This window comes from Panthera pardus, unplaced genomic scaffold (genome assembly GCF_024362965.1).
Source record: "Panthera pardus isolate Hobbes unplaced genomic scaffold, ASM2436296v1 HiC_scaffold_24, whole genome shotgun sequence".
Taxonomy (NCBI): domain Eukaryota; kingdom Metazoa; phylum Chordata; class Mammalia; order Carnivora; family Felidae; genus Panthera; species Panthera pardus.
The window spans coordinates 58,207,718-58,232,786 of NW_026526810.1; the positions used below are offsets into that span (position 1 = coordinate 58,207,718).

General features: G+C 40.8%; 1 protein-coding gene across 7 annotated transcripts in view; it reads left to right on the plus strand.

Annotated features, from left to right (window-relative positions):
• MEIS2 (Meis homeobox 2) overlaps window positions 1-25,069 on the plus strand; it is a 208,388-nt gene that overhangs the window by 57,358 nt on the left and 125,961 nt on the right. For all 7 annotated transcript variants that reach the window (XM_053889209.1, XM_019442624.2, XM_053889208.1 and 4 more), the window contains one exon: window positions 6,828-6,973. In XM_053889209.1, the coding sequence (XP_053745184.1) occupies window positions 6,828-6,973 (146 nt within the window). The remainder of the gene's footprint in view (window positions 1-6,827; window positions 6,974-25,069) is intronic.

Sequence of the window (25,069 nt, forward strand, 5' to 3'; positions counted from 1 at the left end):
TATGTTCTCTTATCTGTAAAATGGAATTGGTAATAGTTATTTCATTCATTTGCTGTGAAAATTACATGAGGATTGGAACACTGCAAGTGCCCAATGAGAGGGACTTGTGATAATGAAGATAATGAACGCGACAGCCGTATTGATAAAGAAGAGGGGCCTGTATTCTAGAGATAGAGAAATGGGTAGAAAAGAGACCACTCTATTTAACATTAAATAACACCATCTTAAGAACTCTGTAAATTTGTGTGTGTGCGTGCATGCACGCACACGTGTATCATTACAGGCAAAAGTATGCAGTTCATCTATAAATATTTTTGGACACTTGTGTACAAATTGGTGATTTATTTGAAAAAGATACAACACAGTTTATATACATATAGGTTTATGATCACATGCATAAATATCTATGTATTCATGAATATACCTAATTCCTGGAAATAGATTGTTTAGAAAGGGTGTGTGTGTGTGTGTGTGTGTGTGTGTGTGTATGAAATTAGTGGATTTCCATTGCACACAATGAAAATGATAATGAATATAGTGCATTTCTGTTTAGCAAAATAGGGGGTGTGAAGCCATGTTCTTTCAGATGAGATGTCTTTCTTTTTTACAGTATATATTTTGTGTGAATGTATTTAACTATGAAACCTGGTCTAAAACTTGGTGGAGGGAGAATTAAATAATGCATCACCAACTTACTCAAAAGAGCTCCAAATGCTACCAACCAACATGCGTATTTACTTGTCCTGATACAAGATTCAGAGGTCAGTTTTAGATGTTTGTTAATTGACAGTACAGCAAATGTCGTAGCAACCTTATTCTAGCTTTAAAAAAGTGACTTTGAGGCAGGGGGCTATATTGTCTTAATCACAGTTCTGTGAAGTGTTTAATAGCACTGCACAGAGCTCCTGAGATCCTTACTGTGTGGACAGTCAGTTCTCAAATATTTGTAGCCATCTCTAAGCCCTGAAGGTCAGTCTGGTGTCTCCACTCGGATGACAAGAAACCTGTTTGGAGAAATCCTGAGTCCCAAAGTCTGTTGCTGTACTGAGTATATCCAAAGCCCTTCAGGCACTGGCTTACTTTTGGGAGAAAAGTTTGTACATTTCTCTTTGAACCTGGACTAGCCCAGACCAACTCTAGCTCAGTCCCAACTCCTGGGCCCTATATCTAATCTCTTCTCTGCACTTAGAATTTTACCTGTGGGATGAAACCTTGCTTAGATCTGTCACTGATAACAGGGTTCAAATGAAGTAATGCTTTAAAAAGTGAAAGATAACTTACAATATTAATGTGAGAATACCAGTGGCCATAACACTGGACTTGAAGTTACCTGGATTCTAGTTCATTCTAGACCACACATAGCTGTGGAATCTTGAGCCACCACCTAAACTCCTGGCCTCATTTTTCTCACTGGCAAAAGTCTGTGTTTTGTTTTGTTTTTGTTTTGTTTATGGAGAGGAGTGGAGTAGGTAGAAACGTACAAGACGATGGACCTTCTTGGTTGCTGCATTGTAGTTCTGATAGGGCAAGAGGGCCACATCCTGGTGATATCAGACTCGTCATGGCACATCATCACTGTTGATATCATTGCTTTATTCCAAGCCAAGAAATGGATGCCTAAAATATAGATAGATTTTTGGCTAAATGGAGTAAGACAATGTGCCAATGAAAGGAAGTGATGTCCTTTTGCCTGCATAGTTTTTATGACCTACAGTTGTATGTATTGGGAATTTCTGCTTTAGAATCATCTGAGGATTCACTGGATACACAGCTATGGATATGGATTTTGCCTATACCTGGATACCCATTACCATGGATATCCCAGGATTTAGCTTCCTACAACTAATAAACTGTCTCAGTATTGGTCTTTAGTAGGTGTAGATTGGGGCTGCTTTCCAGAGCAGTGCCCTGTTCTGAGCACAGTGTGCTCAGCTGTGGAAAGTATGTGTGATTTCCTCCAGAGCCTGGGTGTAAATCCAGCCACAGATGCTCTCAAAATACCTCAGAGTCTTAAAACAGGAAGAAGACCCAGGGATTAGAGTCAGGCCTTCAGACAGCAACCGCCAAGGGTAGCAGGTTTAGGGGGTCTTCAATGTGTTCTTCAGCAGCGCTTCCTAAACTTGGGTGGTCATTAAAATCACTTGGAACACTTGGTAACATTCAGATCATTAGTCCCCACCCCGGCGAATCAAATTCAGTAGGTCTGGGAGGGTCCAGGGATGCGCATTTCTCACCATTTCTTTGCCAGTGCTAAAGCTGCTGGTCCATATTCTGAGAGCCAGTGTTCTAGAGCTTTTTCTTCCTTTTTATCTCTCATCACCAGAAGGTCAGGATGGGGCTACATTCTGTTGGCCAGTAGATGTGATAGAGAACATAGTGACTCTTCCGTAGTGAGTAAGGCCTGGGCCACACTGTAGTTGCTCCCCATGCCCACTGACCCCATGTATGGGAGTACAATAGACTTGTGACTACCTACCTGTCCTTTAGGTTGCATTTTCTTTCAAATTAGAAGGTCATCTAGTTCAGTGGCTTCCAAAAGCCAGTTTGAGAACCAATGCTAGGCTGGTTGTATAAACAAACCCAAGGAGCTTGTTAAAAATATAAATTCCTTGTCCCTGCCCTGGGATATTTTGATTCTATAAATATAGGATAAGGCCTAGAGATCTGTGTTTTTAACAATCTCCCCTGATGGTTTAATCCACTTCAGAGTTGTCTGTCTATAGGCCTTAAATATTTCTTTCCATGGTCACCCACAATACATTGAAGTAATGCACCACTTTTTGAGTATCTTTGCCCCCAATTTAGACTGTGCCCTTAGAGAAGGGATTAGCAACCTTTTAGAAGAAGAATTACATTATTTTTTGCTGTGGTTTTTCACAATCAGAGGTGGCAATGCTAGTGGGATGGCTGATGGTTCAGCCCCTCAAAAAGGCCCCAATGCACCCGGAGTTCTTTTAAGAAGCACCATTCCTGGCATGTTAGAAGTGGCTGTGTGCACACAGGCAACCCAGCCCCTTAGGCACTATAATGAGCGCACTTGCCCCAGTTTGGGATTGTCAGAAAGAGGAGAGGGTCCTCGAATAAGCTCATGTGTGAGTTCAGCTGTTCACTCACCCAACAGACAATCACTGGGTTCCTGCTCCAGGTCAGACACGGAGGTGTGCTCTGAGGATAAAAAGATAAACAAAAAACAGTTCCTGCCCTCAGGATTCCACACTTTTGAATCTTCACTTCAGATGCTGAGATGGACGCTATCACCTCATATACCTCCTTTGGCTCACACATCTGTGCTGGTGTATATAGCCTTTTCGGCACAGAAACTCATGTGGCACAGGTGCCAAGGATTGCCAACTATCTTACACACAGCCTGAAAACAAGAAAACGATGTTGACTCTAAGAGTTACTAACTCGGGCATCATCTGCACAATTGTATTTTAGGTTGCAGATCACACAGTTTTCTTTCGAACTGTTTCTTTATGCTCTTATTCCTCCGCACTGGAGTTGGTTCACAGTCCGTTGGAGCAAAAAAAAAAAAATGGTATTTATTGTGTTTTTTGGAGAGGGAAATTCTGCTCTTTAAGGAAGTATAGACACTCATATTATTTTTATTTATTTATTTTTAAAATGTTTATTTATTATTGAGAGACAGAGAGAGACAGACCATGAGCAGGGGAGGGGCAGAGAGAGAGGGAGACACAGAATCTGAAGCAGGCTTCACGCTCTGAGCTCCGAGCTGTCAGCACAGAGCCCGACATGGGATTTGAACCCAGGAACCGCAAGATCATGACCTGAGCCAAAGTCAGACACTTAACCAACTGAGCCACCCAGGCACCCCCAACACTAATACTAATTTAAAAAATCTAATGTCTAGTACCTACTTGTTATAAAAACAGACACATTTTTCTTTACAATTATTTGTTACACTGGATCCAATTTCAAATATTTTACAATACATAAAATGGACTGCTTTATATTAAAATTCATGTGATGCTCCTGCCTTTTCCCAGTTTCAGTCAGTCATCAAAGAATGCTCAATCTAGCTATATATTTTTTTTCTTTAGCTAGATAGTTTGAAGGTGTTACCAGCCCTCTTTGCTTTTAAACAGGAGAAAATGCACTGTGGAAATTCCGTCTCTCATTTTTAAGGTCATTGATTGGGTTAAAAAGACAAATGCCTTTCTTTCTTTCTTTCTTCCTTTTTTTTTGGTTGAACTTCCTTCAATTAAGCCATTAACCTTTTAAAATAAGTATATTCAAAAATCTATCAAAAAAAGCTAAATGAGATTTTAACAAAATCCTGACAATTTCAGCTTAAACATATACACAGAAACCATATGTGCTTAGGAAGAAATATATACACACAGGCATTGTTTACAGTGTGTGTTTTTATATTTGGAAGACATTGAAGGAAGAGCCATTCCATACATACATTATCCACAGTGTACATCCAGATAGCCCACATAGATTTTTACATTGAGAGACAAAGATATCTTTATCCACAGTAGGTAGACAGACAGACTGACTGACTTCAAACTTGGACTTGCAGTGTGGGTTTTTTTTTCCTCATCTCCGGGTACTGCTTTTCAAAATTGCCTCGGGCTACAGAACAGCACCTCAGATCCCCAAGGCCCACTGCCTGGCTCCTAATAGCCACTCTCCATCTGTGTCACATGAACAGCTGATGAGATCGCTCCAGCGTCTGTATTTTGGAGAGCACATCCACCCAGGTTAAAATGCTAGGGTTGCCAAGGAGCAGTCAGAAGCCATTAGTGTGGGTGAGAATTTGCCTTGCAGCAGTTCCTTGGCATGGTGGAAAGCGTGTACGCGTGTCCCTGCTCAAGCTTGTGTGTGTGTGTGTGTGTGTGTGTGTGTGTGTGTCTCCTTGTGCAAGCGACCCCTAGTATACACGGGTGTGCAGATGAAGACAGATGTAGGTGAAGACTAGATTCCATTTTTCAGTATTCAAAAGTCAAATGCCTTTTGTTTCCTTGTACTCTGATTAGTTCTTTGACTATTTGGGGTCCCTTTGACTCTTTTTTTTTTTTTTTTATCATAACAGACGGCAAAGAAAAAGAGAACAGCAACTTCGGGGTCATGCTCTAGTGTTTGGGCAGATGGAAGGGAGCTGCTTTGCCTTGGGGCAGGGTGGTTGTAATGAAGTGGCCTGTCAGTCTGTAAATAGTGAGGGTCATCTCTTCCATGTGATGGAGGGTATCACATTGCAGTGAAAATGGAAATGTCAATAAAATTAATCTGCCAGCTCTTTGCTGTGGCTTTTCTGCTTTTCTGGTCAAAGAAGGTTGAAGGGTGTTTTTTTTGTTTTTGTTTTTTTTTTTTGGTGAGGAAGGAAAAGAACAGGTACAGGGGAGCCCACGGAGCAGACCCAGAAGTTAGAAGGGGAGGGGCCTGGTGGGCAGGACGTGCTGGTGTGGCCCAGTCCAAGAGGAAGGAACGGGTCTGGGAATGAGTTGGTGGATCTATAACATTCCCCGGGAAGCTGCGGAACGTCTAGCTCAGGCTACATTGAGCACAGAGTTTATTGTTTTAGGCTTTCTTGGACAAGGTTTTTACTTAGCATGGGATTTATGGCATTTACTGCTAATGAATGTCTATTCTTAAATTACAAAAACCCCCATCTCAGTGCAATTCCCAGATGTCCTTCCAGGACCCCAGCTTCTTAAACACCAGCAGGGAGCATAAACTCTCCACTTCTCTGTTTTCCTCTTTCGTGTGGCTCCAGGCTAATGATGTGCAAGGAAAACACAGCCATCTATAAAGCCCCAGCGCTGTCCCCGTATTCTTCATTTATTTTGCATTTGATTATGCCACAAGTCGGATCTTGTTTCTTTCCTTTTTTTAAAGTTATTAGTTCAAATATTAATGTAGGGATATGGCATATATTGCTGCTCTTGATTGATGCCTTCCCAAAAACAGGAAGACGTGCTCGTATGAATTTTAAGAAAGTAGGGGTCCTGCAATGCCTTGCCAGAAGAGTTTTTCAGATACATAATTTAGATGCCCTCCAGGCAGGCTTTCAAGGCATTTTTGCTGGAGGGCAAGAAAAAATAACTATGACTGTTAAAAGTAAATGATTTTTGCTAATGCACAATTAATGCCGGAGAAAAGCACAGAAGAGAAAGATGTTGATAGAAACTTCTGATTAAGTGAGCACCCTACCTTCATATGTGTGTGTGTGTGTGTGTGTGTGTGTGTGTGTGTGTGTGTGTAAATGATAATGATCATGATCAGTGGTGCAGAGAGCTAAAAGTTTTCATGTCATGCAAATGCCGAATGCAGGGTCATCTGAGGAGTGTGTGAATGTGCGTGCTTAGGAGGTGACAGTTCTAGGAGGGGCTGAGCAGGCAGTGTGTTATGTGCAATGAACAGTGACACAGTTACTGTCACCTATGCAGGCAGCCTGGAATATATAGACTACAGAACATTTAACTTGATTACCCTACAGTATGTGTTCACTATGGGCATGGGAGTGGATTTTCACCGAATGGGTTTTCTGATGGCGGTTTTCCCACATTGGATTCCATAATTGACAAAGAGCTACTGCACTGTGTCAAGCGCACAATTATAATTGAATTAATGATATGGGCGAGTGTGAGACACACAAAATTAACATTTGAAGAGGCCTGGTTTAATTTTGTCTTTTACATATTTGTGTCTCCAATTATACTTTAATGAAAGAGAATATACCCGCTTAATGGATTTCTTTCAACAAGCTGAGCTGAGCTCATCATCAGCTGCACATTGTTGTTGGCACCCTTTCTGTGTTGCCTCTAATGTGTTTTTTCTTCTTTTTCTTTTTTTTCTACCAGGGGATGGTTTAGACAACAGTGTAGCCTCACCTGGCACAGGTGACGATGATGATCCAGACAAGGACAAAAAACGTCAGAAGAAAAGAGGCATTTTCCCCAAAGTAGCAACAAATATCATGAGAGCATGGCTGTTCCAGCATCTCACAGTAAGTCAAGATGAAAGCTTTTTTGCTTGCTTTGCCTTCTCCTAGCAAACTTTACAGGTTGATACAGATTTTTTAAAAATCAGGTGCCTATTTTCCCTTTCTTGAAATCTGATGACGAACACAGCAGCTAAGATTTTGTCAGCCTTCACTATCCAAAGAACAGCCTCTAGAAAGGAGGAGATTTTGGTTTTCCTAAGCCAGGCACAGACCTTATTCAATGTGGTCTAGGGCCCTCGACAGTATATGTAAGCAAACTTGTTACTTATGCTACAAGGTGTGAGGGCAGCTTCAGATACGGCAACTGCAGACAAGGGAAATGGCTGTGAGGAGCTCACAAACCCATGCGCACCACTGATTACAGTCTTAACGAAAGCCATCTCCTCTAGGAGGCAAAAAAAAAAAAAAGCATCTTGCCACATGCATGTCCAAGCTCATGGTATCAGGTGCAAATGTAATCACTGGAGCAGCTTGCAAACATGACACGTGTTTATGTGACAAACACAGAAGGGCTATAGGTGCTCCAGAGCCTTTGTGTGTAAGGTGGAGATTAAAGATTCTTTTTCAGCTCTTCAAGTCCCTTTTCGTAGAAGCTAACCCTATTCACTTCTGGGAAGAGATCAACCATGCAACGTTTTTAAAGTAACAGTTTGTCTCTGTCCTCCTGTCTGCAGTGGGTTTTACGTGTCCCTGTGCACTATTGACTCTAAGACTCTCATGACAAAAAAAATCACGATGTATTTTTACAAGGGAACTAGGCACTCCTGTTTTACTGTTCGTTTGGAGATTCTGGGAAAGTGGTAAAGACGTCAGAGGCAGTGTCTTGCTATGATATTGTTTTCAGGCCATTCTATTTAGGTAAATGCTTAAATATAGAGTAGCGCATTGAAAACCGAAGGTCTTCTTTGATTCTCTAACTTGTGTGTTGCCATGCTGAATGACATTAGTTACAGTGTCATGGGTCCAGGACAAGGTTCCACTTTTATTTATGGTGGTGACTGCTGATCTGCTCTTCCAGCTGGGCTACAAAGGGCAAGGGGTGGAGTGGCGGCAGGGAGGGGGGAGAGATAAATTCACATTCCTAAATCGGCCATTTTGATGTAAGGACATTAGTAGCAAACTAAGGTGTATCGATCTGGCCCGTGGTGTCAGGATTAGAGGGGAGAACCAACGAGGCTGCCGTGGTAGTGGTTATTCTTGCCTTGCAGCCATGGCCATTTCAAAGGTCAGGGCCCTGCACTGACTCGGCTCAGAGGAATTAGACAGAACATGCAGTCTCTGGGCTGATTACTTAACCAAAGACAAAATAATGAGTCCTAAGCAAATACTGACTAATTGAAAGGGCTGTAAATCCATTACATATTGGTCAGGGATAATCAGGAGTATTTAATCACTTTTATCTATTCAGGAGCACTGAAGCTGCAACAGCAAAGCCCTGAACCTTGCCATGCGGCTATTATTCTCATCATTATCAAAATTACTTCACAGCTGTTCTTTGCTACATCACCTCAGCTGGAGATTTACTAACCTGTAAAATGTTTTTAATTTGGAAGTTGAGTGAGTGTGAGGGGAGGGGTTTCTCATTTTTAACTGAAGGGTTGTTTAGTTAGAGTAGCAAGTTAGAAAGGCAGGGCAGGGCAGGAGCACATGGATGGCAGGCAAACAGCTTGCTCCCCACTAGCTCACCTGTTTGGTTTCCTCCCTCCGTCTTCCTTCATGCCCAGCCCCTCCTGGCTGAAAATAAAGATTTCAACAACTGCTTTACAAGCAGGCCTCTCCATGTTATTTGCAGCCCCTCAGTAGTCAAAGTCAACACCACAGAACAGCAGAACCTGCGAGAATTCAGCTGCTCTGTTTACCAGTGAGGAAACTGAGGCCCAGAGAGGGAAGTGATTAACTCAAGGTCAGCCTGCCACCAGAACCCAACCTTGCTTGTCCCCTGCGCTGTGCTTTTCCCACAGCACTATGAAGACTTTGCTAAAATCATTGTCCCCTCTACCAGTGGCATATAAATCTCACACAACCTCTGCCATCAGTATACCCAGCGTCAGAGGGGGAGGAAATATGGAGAAGCAAAGTGCTGTTCTCTTTGTTTTTAAAACTTCCTGCTCCCCCAGCCTTTCCCAGTAGAGAAGATTTGGCACCTTTCTCTTCAAGCCGACTCTCTCTTTCACCACCTATATTCTGTGCCTTGAAACTCCAACGCTGTGTCCAGAGCTCTTGCTGGACCTCCTGCTTTGTCCTGTCGATACCTTGCCTCCCACCTCCCAGTCCTGAAATGAACCCACCATGCAGTGTGGCCACTGGTGAAAAATTGTGGGTGGCCAGGGATTGCTGGGCACCCCTGGTGGCTTGGCTGTGCAGGGGGCTACAGACCGACCACAAGACCTTGTCCCCACACTGAGAGTGCTTTCATATAGTTTAAGGAACTCAAGACCTTGTGCAGAACTCTCCAGCCAACTGAAAATTTTAACGAATGTCTGTCTTTGGAGCAGGGAGAAAAGAATCAAATAGCCTCAGCCAAGCAGTCGGGAAACCCGCATTTTGAGTTCAGCTCTCCTCTATGCTAGCTGAACCTCAGTGAGTCCATTAAGTTCTCCGGACCTTACATGTCCCCAGTTTTCAAGCGAGAGGGACACAGTGCAGGGTCTCCACACTGCGGCCTCCATTCCTGCACCCACAGCTCTTGGTTCAGCTCTGGAGCACGTAGCCAGAACACTGTTCTGTCCCAGTCTCTGATCATCCCCTTTCTTTTTACTCTCTGCGAAGTGCTCTATTTTTCTCCCTCCTCCCCATGACCTTCTTTCACAACATACCCCTTTCATTAGTTTCTCCCAATGGCTTTGTCTCCTAGTCGTTCTCTCTGCTCCCCTCCCTTGCCTTTCCTGCACCTTCCTTGTATCATAAGGAAATTCTCCTCGGCTTTCTCTTTGAACAAATTTTCCCTCTTCATCCAGATTTTACCCCAACTGCAGAGAAGAGGTTCAGTAACTTTGATGAGGATGGTCCTGTAAAACTTTTACTTTCCAATCTTTAATGAGCTGAAAGATTTACTCAGCTATAATTCCGAGCTCAGAAACCAAGAATAGAGACCCCTAACTAGCGACATGTTAATTTAGACTTCTTTTCTTACATGCACTAACAGGCATGAGGAAGTCCTTGGAAATAGAGATGCCCACTATATTTTTCTGTCATTTAATTAATTTCAACTTTCAAAGTGAAATGTTGGCTCTAGCTCACTGAAAATAGATGTAGTCTAAATTATTATTTCATGTAAATTTCTTCACAAGTGCATGATTCAGTGTGCATTCCTCCATTATTAGTCTCTTTAACATTATTTCAAACTGGTTTGTTCTCTTTTGTGCGGTATGACCTGTTCTTGTATTACAATAATCCCCGATGTACCCTTTTTTCTTTCTTTTTTTAAAAAGAAGCTAATTGAATTATCTCATTATTTTAATTTGTTAAGCAAATGTATTTTGCATCTCAGGATGTGTTCTTAAAGAAGGGGGCTGCTAAGGCTTTGCCCCCTGAATGGGCCATTGGCCCATTTTGACATTCATGCATTCATTAACTAGCAGAACATAAAAGAACTCTGGTTGTATTTTTTTTTCCAAACACCCAACCAGCACGGAGCAACTTTTTCCAATAAGCCACAGGGGTCTCTCTACATATGTTCTCAACTGCATGCTATTGTCACCTATTCTGAATACCTCAAAAGGCCCAGAGAAAAAAGAACCCCACCTCAACAAAGGCCAACTGTAGCAATTGTTAAGTCTTAGTCTCAATATGACAAAAATCATTAACCTTCAGTTTTCTTGGAAGAACAAGTTCCACTACAACTGTAACAGTTAAAACAGTCTCAAATTCCTGAGCACCACCGACTTTAAGGAAAAAACTAATAAACTTGCGGCTCATTGATTATATTGAAGGAAATATTTAAACTAAATCCAAAGTGGCATTAAAAAAAAAAAAACACTATTTGATGAATTGAGCAATTTCCATATTCGGAGTTAAGCACTTTGAATTTAAATTTAATCTGAGTCTAAATAATTAATTTCTGGTTTCTAACTCCCAATTTCCAAAATGTCTTTTAAAAACCCCCTTCAAAACACTCATCATAATGTTAAAAAAAGTAAGCTCATATATATTTGTGTTACTAAATATATATATAAATATATGTATTTTAGCTATATATATATTTTTTAGCTATATATATATTTAGCTATATATATATATACACATATATATATATGTATATATATATATATAGCAATTCACCTGCTGAAAATGTTGTGTATACTATTACCCCCCTCCTCTATTGGTTGATGGCTCTGTTTGGCTTCTCAGACTAAGAAATCTAGTGAAGATTGAAGAAAGAATCTGTTGGAAATGTATGTGCTTTTGCTGGAAAGTACCCAATGGCAAAAGAACTTAGGGAAATCCTAGGGAAGTATATTCCTTTCACTAACACATGGAGATTATGGTATCATAAAAGTAAGCCTGCCATTACAACTGTTTTTATTTGACTTCAAAGATAGTTAAAGAAAGAAAACAGCAAGAAATAATACCAGGGCTAACGGTTTATTCATAACCATGAAACACTCCTCCACGCCAAGAAGCCCTTAGTGTGCTCAATTAGGCTCTCAGGCACCTCCACTTGCCACGTTCGAGAGCTTTCTAGTTGTGCTGCAAAGAATATATTTGATCACGGAATGAAAACAGGAAGTGCTCCTATACAAAGACACTGCTTGCTCATACCAGTCTCTAACTAAAGGTTTTCTTATTTGAAAACACGGGGCTAAAGCTCACACTTAGGGGATGTGGGACTTCTTTCAAAGATATGTGTACAGAATCAGAAGCAAATTTACTTTAAAGTGATGTCATATCACATAGCCTTCTTGAAACTGCAGGGTCTAAAAACTGTGCCCTTTGTTCATGGCAAAATGCTTTACTCCTCTCTCCATGTCTGGTGGTGAGGGAGAGTGATGAAACCTGCCTTTCACGTGTTCAGTCATTTGGCTCCTCGTCCATTAGAGATTGTTCTGTGGGATTTTGTAAATGTCTCTGGTAGTAAAAATGAGTTTTAAAGTTTATCATCCTGCAGAGGCAGTGTACCCAAGTTATGAGTAAATACAGCTCCATGTTACATTAGAGGAACACGTATCTCTTCTCCAGTGAGTTCATAAAGACCATGTGACAGTTAACTTAGTCATCTCGAATTTTTTCTTGTACCCACACATACATGCACACGAGAGACAGGAGGAGAGATGCTGACTTAAACTATTCTGCCTTTTAATTAGTTCTCTTCATCATGTGTAGACCTAGATGGCTCCTTTTTTTTTTTTTTTTTTTTTTTTTCAATGAGGTGATCCAGTGTCAAAGTTAGCAGCACAGGGCCTGGGTCTGGGGGAAGTTAGATGTGTCCTACTCTAATGGAAGGGAAACAATACATGTCCTTTCATATGCTTTCCAGGCATATGATTCTGCCTGTGTCATGACTCTCAGTTATTCATTTTCAGGGGCAAAGCAAAACAAAACGCAGGGCCTGGAATCAGCAACACAGTCGATTTTTGATCTTGAGCAGTTACCCTCTCTAAGCTTCGTTTTCCATATCTGTAGAATGGGGATAATTCTAGAACCAACTTAGTAAGGTTGTTGCAGGGATTGAATAAGGGAATATAAAGCATTCAACCCTATGCCTGGCTCTTAGAATAAATATGTAATATAATTCTTATTTTAATCTAGCTGAATGGCTAGCAGGAGGCTTTGACCAATGGAACTGGGCAGCCAAAGTTACCACTTACTTTCCTGGTCTGTGTGAGATGAGGAAATCAGGTTTTGCCAAACAGATCCCAAATGTCCCGGAGCAGGAGAGAACATCATCTAAATTATGCTTTCTAGAGCCATATAAACGTGACAACTGCTCAGTTCTGCTAAATGATAACATCAGAGAGTACTGGTACTAATGAACTGAACATCCTGGTGAGCCTTCTGGGATGGAGTGCGATAGAGGTGAAGAAGAAACTGGTTATGGAACAATCCAGAATGTCTTATCTGGGGTCTGGTTTTGATAGTATAAATGCTCCCTTTCACTGTCCAGTATGTGAACAGAATCTAGAGTCTCCTGCTTCCTCAGAGTGTTAAAGTCTAGGCTGTCTAAGAGACAGCATGGTATATATATATATATATATATATATATATATATATATATTTTTTTTTTTTTTTTTTTTTTTTTTTTTTAAAGGGCCACTGAATGTGAAATGAGGAGACTTGGTTTGAGCTCTGTAATCTTGGGTAGGCTTGTCAACGTCTGAACCGATTTCCTTACCTAAAAACTAAAACAGTAAATATGTGTCCTACTTAGCTGTTTGGGTTGCTGTGTGGTTCAAACGATATAGTCAGTTTGGAACTGTGATGTGCTGCACAGATTTTGGATATTTTGGTTTTTTGACTGTGTGCTTGGGTTTCCAGCTGCCTAAGGCCTCTAGTAGTAAGTACCTCCTAAAATCAATCAGGATGAGAGATCTGGTGCTGCCAACCTCGTTCATGTCTACCCTGGTGTCTCTCCTTGTTCATTCCACAAGGGCATCCATGGAGACTCTCTCTGATCATCGCTATCATTAGATACCTTTCGAAGGGCCTTGAATGGTTAGTTGAATCAGTATTCCATGGACATTAGTTATTTCTCCTTGAAAATTCGAGCCTTTATGATTCTGAGATTGAGCTACTTAATAGCAATTGCTATAGGCCACATTAATACCAAATATAAAATGTTGGACTTACTTATGCAGTGAGAGATGGCCTCTCTCACATTCAGAGATACAGATGAGCGCTGAATGCAAGTGGGGCTGTTGGGCTGGGAAATACTTATGCGGAAATGCATATGCAGAACACACAGCTGAAAAACACCAGCAGAGAGGGCTTCCCACAAACATGCAGCAGAGTGAGGCTGCCCCTAGTTTTAGCCTTTGCATTGTTTTTCTGCTTGCCAGGAGAAAACATCTGTGAATTATTTGAATGGAACCTTATACTGGAGATCGTCTGAATTGGTGTCATCTCTGTTTAATTTCAGGAAATGATGTCACAATGCATTAAATAACAATGCTGGGTGATTTATTTTCCCATGGACATGCTGTCCTAAGCATTCCTCTTCCCTTGCAATGTTTCCAATTAACTGTAAGCTTGAGTGTTCTTCCCATTTCATAATGATTTTGAGGGGTGGGGGCGGGAGATGGGGGTGGGAAGAGTGGTAATTTCAGAGGTTGCCGAGGTTCAAAGCTAATGGCACATCCATCATGTCCTTATTGGGACAGGGAGGGTACTGAACGTCGGGGCTGTGATCACCAGTGTCAACCTACAACAGTGTTGGTTGGTTTTAACGAATGCCTAAAAAAGAAAGCCTGAATGTTCTGATCCTAGCTGTCCAAAGAGCCACCAGATAATTTTAATAGTGACCTGCATACTGTAGCTTCTGTCTTTATCAAAGTTTCTATGCACTCCCTTCTTCAGTAAAGAATAGAGGACATAAGTCAATTCTGTGTGCCATCTGTCGCCGTTTGTACAATTTCTCAAATTAAAGAGACAGGCCAAAAATTTAATGTTGTGTTGAATCCTAGAAGCTCCTCTAGAAGAAATAAAATTGCAACTAAATTTATTTTATCTCTCTTGAGGGAAAAAAAAAATTGCATGTTGCTGTGTCAGAACCTTTTACTTGGAGTCCCCACTTTAGTGTTTGGAATTGGATTCTCAGATATTCTGCACGTAAAGACTGATGTGTCCGGGATTCAGTGGTCCTTGTCCACATTCTGAGTGACTCGGAGGTCAGGTCCCCAGTACAGTGGTGGTGGCAGTGGGCTTTTGTGGGAGTGGATGAGGTGTGTGGTCTCCTCGATGCACAAACAAACATCTGGTCAAAATATTTCAAAAGTATATCAAGCAATCCCATTTAAAAAAAAAAAAAGTTCAGCTGAGATAGATTAAGAAAATCAAGTCCCAGATTATGAGCGAATAGCTGACAGACACATTTTTAAAATGAGCGACTGAGAAGATTGAAGAATGAAATGCTTATTAAATTACCATCAAAAAGACACTAAAATAATTATTAGCTCAAAGTTTAACACCCAATTTCATAAAATATCACTCTAAGTATAATTGTTTAAAAATACGTTACAGAATTCAAAGAGGTGGAGAATTGAGGACCTTTGAATAAAAGAAAATAGAAGGCATGTGCATATCTGAATATTCAGCTATTTAAAACCTCCAAGAATAGAGTGCCATTAAAGGCTGTTAGTGAAACCCGTGAATATTCATTCAGATCATAGGGAACATTTCCATTTCCTCATTCCACACGACCACCACAACCACCACCATTTACCAGTATATTCTGTGGAGAGGTGGAGTTATTAGAACTCAAGGCCAAGTTGACTGGGTTATGAGCACACTCACCATCCCTCAGCTTTGCTGCAGGACAGGGTCATAAAGTGACCTTCATGTTCAGGATTAATTTTGATTTTAGAGGGGCACCTGGGTGGCTCAGTCGGTTAAGCGTCCGACTTCAGCTCAGGTCACGATCTCGCGGTCCGTGAGTTCCAGCCCCGCGTCGGGCTCTGGGCTGATGGCTCAGAGCCTGGAGCCTGCTTCGGATTCTGTGTCTCCCTCTCTCTCTGCCCCTCCCCTGTTCATGCTCTGTCTCTCTCTGTCTCAAAAATAAATAAACATTAAAAAAAAAAATTAAAAAAAAAAATTTTGATTTTAGAGACCACTGCTGCACAGACTTCAGAGGACTCCTGAAAATGCCCTCCCTTCTCTGTGCTGGAGTCAGTTTTTGCAATTTGGAACAGGTTATGAAGTGTAAAAGGGATACGTAGCCCTACTGTTCCTGTTGAGAAGTAGTGACTTGGGTGGGAAACATTAGGTTGCTTGAGTGGAATTTGCCTTATTACACTTATGTGCTGCGCACCACTTTCTAAATTGATTGGCAGCCGTTGTTTACAGTATGCAGAATAATCACTGGCACCCTTTAAAGGTGTATTATCCTCTTAAAACATAATAGTAATGCCATTTTCATGCTTTTACATTTGCTATTCATATTTTGAACTGCCGAGTCCCAAATCTGCCAGAACTGATTTAAGTTGTTTTTATCTAATAGTGGGTAAGTTGTCAACTCACAATATAATGGCAGATAATTTTTCTTAAACTATAGTTTTACTTCTTGGTTATATTAGATAACATGAATATTTGTTGAATTTGACTTGATTGTCCACAAAAAGAAAAAATTACAACTCAAGAGATTATTATTGTGGGATTCTGAGATGACAAGAAATGAAGAGAATAGTATTCTCTCGTTACTCTGAGCGTCATAGAAAATTAACATGAGCCACTAATCCGTCCCCTTCCAACCACCAGCCTCTCAATTTACAGATATATGATTTGTTTACCATAGCCAGGTAATGAAGAGCCACTCTTCATCCACCAAATCTCGTTGCTGCCCTTAATTTTAATACCTCAGCTTTCGTGGTATTGTATATCTCTCTCTCTATATATACATATATCTATATATATAGATATAGATCAGGATATATTTCCTTTTTTTTTTTTTTTTTTTTTGAGAGAGAGAGGGAGGGAGGGAGGGAGGAAGACAGTGTGAGCACAGGGGCAGGGCAAAAGGAGAGGGAGAGAGAGAATCTCAAGCAGGCTCCATGCCCAGTACCAGCATGCAGCCCTACGCTGGGCATGATCTCATGACTGCAAGATCATGACCTGAGCTGAAATTCAGAGTCAGATGCTTAACCAGCTGAGCCACCCAGACACCCCAGATATATTTACTTCTTGAATCATTCTCCTACATTTACATTTATTCCAGAATTAATTTTGAATTGGAAATATCTGGCAACTCCATAACTAATAATTTAGGAAAGGATAATCCCATGACTCCAGTCATACTACAGTTGTAAAATGGCTTAGTTCTTACCCTGGACACGTGGTGGGACTGTGTCATAAGCTGACAATAAATAACCTAAGTGTACTGGGGGCGGTGTTACTCTAGTCTTTCAAAAAGAAAAAAGGTTTTATCAATAGAAGAGATGAATGCTGGATTATTCCCTGTAGGTTTGGTGACATGTTGGAACTCTATAAAAGCAGCCTTTTTTTTTCCCCAGAGTGAAAAGTTATAGGTTCCATTTCAGTGTTTCAAGATACCTGCAGGCAGCCCATGAGTTGTTACCCTTGTTTTAAACCTTCTCTCACAATGAATTAAAAAAAAAAAAAGTGGTAAGAGGGCATGGGCAATATGAGATCATTATTAGTCGATTGTGGATTTCTCATTAGTTTCTAGCAAACCGTAAGTTTAGACCTGTACGGCAAATCCCCCCAACTACTCGATGGCACTTTGATGAAGACCCTTCTTACCACCTAATCCTGAGACTTTTATGTTGGTGAACTGCTCAGGTGATAATCAAATATGACTATGTGAAAGCCATCAGTTTTTAATATGACCTCTGTTACCAGCCTGAGAATCGTTTCAAAACAGTTTGAAAGTATCTACTTATTTATTTTTGCAGAGCAAGTTTAAAGAAAAGTGTGATTTGGGTTTTACATGCTTGAGTCTCTTGTCAGTGTCTATCCCAAATGCCACACTCCCTCCACTTATTTTAAATGTGTACATAGTTAGTTAAGCAAAAAGGAGGTGCTTTACTCCTCCTCAATCTATAGTTGGGCCTGATTGGGGTAGATAGTGGAAACGTTTGGAATTAATAAAAGAATTGGTGCTTTCCCTACCTTTGATGTGGAGACAATCTGTGAATTTTTTTGTGCTTTACAAAAAGACAAACATTTCAGGGCAAGGAGGAAGAAATTCCTACTGTTCAGAAGAACGCGCGCACACCCATATGCACGCCAGAGGCAGCAGAGTTAGGATCAATTTGCATCTTATTCTCAGCTCAGCCTTTTGCTCTCTGAGTTATCCTGGGCAAGTCATTCAATTTTCTGAGCGTGCTTTTCTCACCTTGTTGTTCTAAGAGTTAGCTGAGGTTAGAAATAGGCCTTTGAAAAGGGAAGAATACTATGCAAGCATATTCATTAATGTTTTCATATAGTCCCCTGAAATAATTAATTTGCTCTGTCTTAGCTCCATGAAACCTGAACTTGGGCAGGGGTAGAAATACTCTTCAAAGGAAAATATTGTACTTATTTCTGTTGCCCTAAATCTGTTTGGAATGGGAATCAAATGCTACAGTTAACATGATGTGTACAAGGAAAGGACAAAAGCCTTATGGGCCATTCATACTGTTATAATGGCACAGTTATAATGGCACTGTGAGTGAAAGTAATTTTTTAAATTTCTAAACTCAAACTTGAGAGAAAGAATGGGGTGAATGATAGCAAAGAAACCTCACAATGAACTTACTCCCACTTGTATGATTACAGATTTGAAACAAGCTCCTTGGGGATTTGGACATCTTTGTTCTTTGTCCATAAACTCTTCATCCTGAGAATTAACCGGTTCACCAGTCTGCCACTTTTCATGCTGGCCAAGCTGGTGGGGATGAGCAGCTTTGCATCTCTAAATCCTATGAGAGACATAGAATTATCTCTTTTCAAGAAGAGACTACGGAGGTTATTTTATTTTTTTCCCTAATATAGTTTCAATCTGGATGGTAAATCAGACTACTTTTGATTCTACATCCAGAGATTCGTGGATGCCACAGCCCCTAAGACAGACTCCTGTTTAGCTAAAGCATAGAATATATATGGAAGAATAGTGGGGAAAGCTTGGAAAGGTATATTGAGGCCCCAGGTTTAGACCCACAGCCCAGATATCCAGGTGGGGAGCCTCTGTGGAAGTTAGAAATGGTGAAACCTGTGGTTTAAGAGTTGAGGTTGATCTTTGCAGAAGCAATGCTTGGAACTCTGGCACTGGATAAAGATAAGTAAGGAAAAGAGCACAGAAAGAAGGGGTTAGTGGATAGAATCTTTTTGAAAACTCCATTTAAAGGGAAGGAGAGAGAAAGCAATGAGCAGAGATAAAGAAATCAGATTAGTAGGAGCATAATCAGATCATGTGAAACGAGAAAGTTTCAAAGTAGAGGAAGTAGATTCTGCAGAAAGATCAAGGACAGTGGTGACTAAAAATAAGCCTTCAGATTTGGCACTTGGAAGTCATGGTCTACCTTTGAATTCTACAAACTGAGGAGGGAGCAGGCAAAGTTGGAAGGGAACAAAGGAAGGACAGAGGACAGCCGTGGGAGTGGTAGGCTTAGCCCAAGGGGTGTGGTAGGTGAATCAGGTGTTGCATTGGCAATGGGAAGGGAGCCAGGGTGGAGGGGTGGAGGGGTGGAGAGAATGACAACAGATAATGCAAGGTTCCAAAAGAGGAAGCCAGGGTGGGTGGAAGTCAAAACACAGGTAGAAAGGTAAGTAGGAGACAGACACCTTCTGTAAAGAATAGGAAGAAAGCTGAGGGAATTCAGAGATGAGCTTCTCTAACTGGATGAGAAGGAAATGTGGAGAATGTGATCAGGAGTGAATTAGGAAGGTGCAGCAGTGAGGCCTTGGATCGAGAGGACCAGGCCGGAATGGACCCTCTCTGCACCATTTCATCCTTCCACAGGCAGAGCTCAGGCACAGAGGGGGAGGAGGGGGAGAGCAGATGACAGGAAAAATCTACATCTGAGTGAGAAGGAGAGTTTTAGCGAATTCTTGAATGGCTGGCTAGTAAGTCAGAATTCTGATGAGCTCTTCTTTTTTTGGATCATGTCTGAAAAATGATTCTGCAGTTCATGTGAATAATGAAACAATTAAGAAAAGTCAAGATATTTTTGGAAAAGAAAAATTAGGGAGGTCTTGCACTATTATTAAAATAGATTATAAAGCTGCGTGATAGGGTACCAGCTACCATAATAGGCAGAACGATCATTTGAACAATTATATAAGAGCACACACAGCAATCCAAATAGATAGTTATTAATTTTCAAGGCATCACTTTAAATCAATTGAGGAAAAAAAAGTAAGTCGGTACATGTTTTGTTGGTTAATGGTTTAACTGTTTTTTAAAAAAACAATCAGTAGTTTCCATCAAAACAAGTTCTGCACTTAAGAGTTCTTTGAAGTAAATATAACTATTTTTCCTTCTTTTAACTTAGTAAAATCCTTCCAGAGCATAAAAGCAAAGGAATTCTAAAGAAAAATGGTGGTAGGTTTAATTAAACAAAAATAAAAATTAAGAGCTTTTGAATGTCAAGGAAAGAGCAGACATTAAAAGGCAAATATATATGTGGCATGATATAACAGGCAAAGGATTATTAGTTCCTTAATAAATAAAGTGTACAAATCGATAAGGAAAAAAGTACAATGAAGGCACAGATGAATAGGTCCATTCACAAAAGAAGAAATACAGATGGCCAATAGGCATTTGAAAAATGTTCAAGGTAATTAGTAACCAAATCAACTTAAAAATAAGCAACATAATATTGGGCTTTTTTCTATCAAATTAAGAAAACCCCAAAACAATATCCAGCACGGTCCAGAGTGGAAGGAAATTATCTGCCTTAATAATGACAATAAAAATTTGTTTAGCCTTTCTGGAATTTAAACTTGTAATATGCATTACTAGTCATGTTCTTATCCTTTGATCCAGTAATTCGGTTTCTAGGAGTTTATTATAAAGAAGTAATAAGAAACATATACAAAATCATGCAAAATGAGGTATGAAGATATTATTTATGACAATAAAACATTGAAAACCACCTATATTTCCAACTATAGGAGACCATAATGGAATATTATGGACTACTATGTAATCATTAAAAATTATATTCTCAAAAATATTTTGAGGTATGGAAAAAATCTCTCAGTGTATTATCAGGTAAAATAAAACAGATAAGGCAGTGTTTATCGTGTGATTCTTCTTTTGTGAATGCAAATATATATGGATATACACACAGAAGAGCAAATGAAATGTTAACAGTGATTATCTTTGGGTAGTGAGGTGTGGGTGACTTCTTTTAGTTTCTTCTTATACTTATTTGTATATTTTAAATTTTCTGTAAAATGTGTGCTATATTTATGGTACAAGACAATGCATTTATTCTAATAAAGAACCATACTAGGCAGGGAGGCTAATGACATTGGGAACACAAGGAGCCCACTGAGAAGTTACAAGTCCAGATGAAGATTAAGAGGCAGAATAGAGAAGCAGGGCAGGTGCATTTTAAGGTCTGTGATCTTGGAAATGCAGTATCTCTGCTTGAGGAAATCCAGGGCTGATGGAGTAGAGACGGATGACATTGGAATTATGAGAGGCAAGATGTTTGAAAGGTCTTTGTCATATATATTGAAGTCTTCAAAAGTAGAGGCAAGCAGTGGGGTGAAGAGGAACCTTCTAGCTTGTACGGAAGCCATTGGGGAAAGGGGAGGTGTCTTAGAGGTGAACATTCTTCTGGCAAAAGTGATGGAGAAGAGTGACAGCAAATGCCATGGACTTCATGAGAAAAGTGGGTGGAAAGCTTTAGATCAGGGGCTGAGAGAGAAAGTAAGAGAACGGAAGAGAGGAAGGTCCGGCCTCTCTTCCCTGATGCCAGAGGGACTGGTAAGGAGGAAAAATGGATAATTTCAGTGAGAGAGTGTCTTGGTTCAGGCCACCATAACAGATACCACAGACTGGGGTGGGGATGGTGCTTAAACAACAGAAATTTATTTTTTCATAGTTTTGGAGGCTAGAAAGTCCAGGATCAAGGTGCTGGGCAGCGTCGGTGCCTGACGAGCGCTCTCTCCTTGGGTGGCCAGTGGCTCCCTTCCTACTGTGTCCTCACACTCTTTGGAGTGTGTGAGGCGGGGGCCAGATCTCTCTCTCCTCCTCTTACAAGGCCACCAATTCTGTGAAGTTAGGACCTCACCCTTACGACCTCATTTAACCTTAATTCCCTCCTAAAAGCTCTTCAAACATCATGGCAGCAGAGATTAGGGCTTCAAGGTAAGAATTTTGCAGGGACACAGTTCAGTCATAGCAGAGAGTTGTTAGGGAGAATCCTATTTCAGGCCAAACTCAAGTTCCAGAAAGTCAAGGATGTGCAAGTTACGTCTGTGGCAAAGATCAAAGTTATTTCTGTTCAGTGACACAGCAGGTAAGGGTGAGGGCAAAGAGGCAAGTTAACTTAGGACGTGGGGAGACCAAACAAAAGGAGCACAATGCCAAGACTCACGAGTTAGGATTGCAGGCCTCTGCTAATAAAGCCGTCTGGGATACTGTCAAAGACTGGGGTAGAGGAACCAAAATAAAGATCCCTAAAACGTCTCCCCAGAGCACCTGGGTAGAGGAGGGAAGGAGGAGCCAAGAAGGCAGTGCGAGGACAGCTCAGTCGCCTAAAATAAACCACAAATAGGCTTCTTATTTTGATCGTGCTTAAGGTTTGTTTGATCTAGCTGTTTTTCTTTAGAGTTCAGTTTTACATATGTTTCCGCGCCCCAACCAGCTTGTGTATTTTCAAGATTTTTTTTTTTTTCCTATTCCTTCTTCAGTGTTTAGATCAGGGAAGGGGAAGGACTAAAGGAACGGTGACCAGTGGTCGGCAGACAGGCTCATTCCCTGGTTTGTCAGGCTGTGCTCTTGACCCTTCCTCAGGACCTGTGATTAATACACGCTTTGTAGAGGAGACTTGGCGAACCCCGCTCGCCACAGGACTCAATTCATAATTCACAGCGAGCAGGAGGAGCTAGGTCTTTGTGGTGGCTTGTTTGCTCTTTGCCGCACACACAAAAAGCAATGCGTTCTGACCTTCACTGTTATCTAATCAGGAAGTAGACAGTCCTGGCGTGTGTGGAGCCCTCCTAGGGCTCTCTACAACTGTAAATTATGTTCGGGCTCCCCGGATCTGGGGCACGCCGCACTTTACATTACTATTGTGTATCTTAAAATAAACAGCATCGCAAGCTGTTTATTTTGGTGTTACTATGTATGCAATTTTAAAACAGTGGTTACTTAAACAAATGTCTCTGTTCCCACAGCACTTGAAAGCCAGTGTTTGCTCCTGTGGTTTTGGGTTTTGTCACTCCTGTTTGGATTATATCTGAAATTCACACTGAGCAATCAGATGAACCAGGAAGCGCCTAGACAGGACCTGTGATTGGGCCCTGCCCTTTACCACAGGCAGCCCTCGTCCTGCACTTCCCACACGCTCCCTACCCTCAGGAGTGCCATGTGCATACGCACAAGCCTGAGATTGTGTTTTCTCAAAGCGCTCAGTTTATCTCCATGAGTCATCTAGAGGGTCCTTTAAGCTCCTAGATGCTGTACAATTTAATTGGATAAATGGTATTGTGATGCTTCTATCCTGAAATGCTACTACCAGATACTCATTTAAAATGGTCATTCATGGGGAACCTGGGTGGCTCATTTGGTTAAGCACCCTACTCTTGAATTTCGCTCAGGTCATGATCTCACAGTTTGTGAGATTGAGCCCCTTGTTGGGCTCCGCTTCAGAGCCTGCTTGGGATTCTCTCTTTCTCTCTTCTCTGTCTCTCTCTCAAAATAAATAAACATTGTGGCGCCTGGGTGGCTCAGTCGGTTAAGCAGCCGACTTCGGCTCAGGGCATGATCTCACGATCCGTGAGTTCGAGCCCTGCGTCGGGCTCTGTGCTGACAGCTCAGAGCCTGGAGCCTGTTTCAGATTCTGTGTCTCCCTCTCTCTGTGCCCCTCCCCTGTTCATGCTCTGCCTCTCTCTGTCTCAAAAATAAATAAACCTTAAAAAAATTTTTTTTTTAAATAAACATTAAAAAAATAGAATTGTCATTCGTGTACTGTAGGTACATTGCATATATTCCACTGACACAGTTGGGAAAAGATGAATGAGAAGGAGGGCAGTGGACAAAAGGGACATAAAGATAACTAAAGTTTTGACTTGCTCTGGGACTTGAGTCTTGATGACTCCTCTGCATACAGAGGTGAAATAGGAGATACAGTGAGTTAGTAACACTCACGAGGCTTGTGGGAAGGGCTTTGGTAACTCACAGGAGGCCACTTATCAGCACTGTTTCTTTGGGCAAGCTATGTAACATGTCTACGTCTTGATCTGTAAAATGGGTAGGATTGTTGGGGTGGGAGGGAGCCAGATGAAGTAGAATGTGTAAAACAGCTAATCAGTGCCTCGAATTAGGTTGGTATTCAGTAATTAGTCTTGCCCTTCTTCCTCTACCCCTCACACCATGATATGAAGTATAGCTGTGGGTGGTCTGGGGCATAGTTGCATCAGCTTAAAGCTGCAGTTAACCTAATGTGGGACCCTCAGCATCTGACCTGGTATGCTGAGTGATAGTCATTACCCAGAATCTACTTCGTCATTAGAGGAGGGGCAACAGCACTCCAGATTTCCTTCTCCGTTCCTTGGTTTGTTTTTAAGGAAAGAAGCAGAGGATGATTTAAAGTTTGGCACTATGTGTGCCTTACTCCCTGCCATGTAGCGGAGATATCTAAAAGCAAATTATAATCATCTTTCTTTCATCCTGATGATATAAATTTCTTCTTTTGTACTGGTACATTATAAGGGAGTTTTTGGATAGAGGTACTGGTGAGTGAATGAATAAATGAATGAATGAATGAATGAAAAGCCTGCTTGGGTTCTTATTATTTCAAGAAGTCTAAGTTCTAGTGGTACAATTTATTGCTTTTTGTACTCAGACTGAAGGTTGGACTACACAAGTATAAATTTATTCTTATAACTCAGTTGTGTTAACGAAATAAGATATTTTGCATATATAGTTATTTATGTTTTCTGGGAAAATCAGTACTACTTTGAAAGATTTAGATTATAAGCCTGTTAATTGAAATTGCACAAAATAATAAATCTAAAATACTAATGAGATGATGTGGATCTTTTTGGCTAGATAACCACATTTTCTCCTCTTCTAAGGCACATCTACAAGATACTATATCATGAAGAAATGATAAAATATTCCTTGAATCATTAAGATACAAGCTAGGTCCAATCATTGGTTTTCATTGCTCTCTCTGATTTCATGAAATTTACCATGCAAGATACTGTGTGTGGATTTTTAATTCTAAATATAAAGAAAATACTCAGTGATCATACAGTGATTGAAAGCAT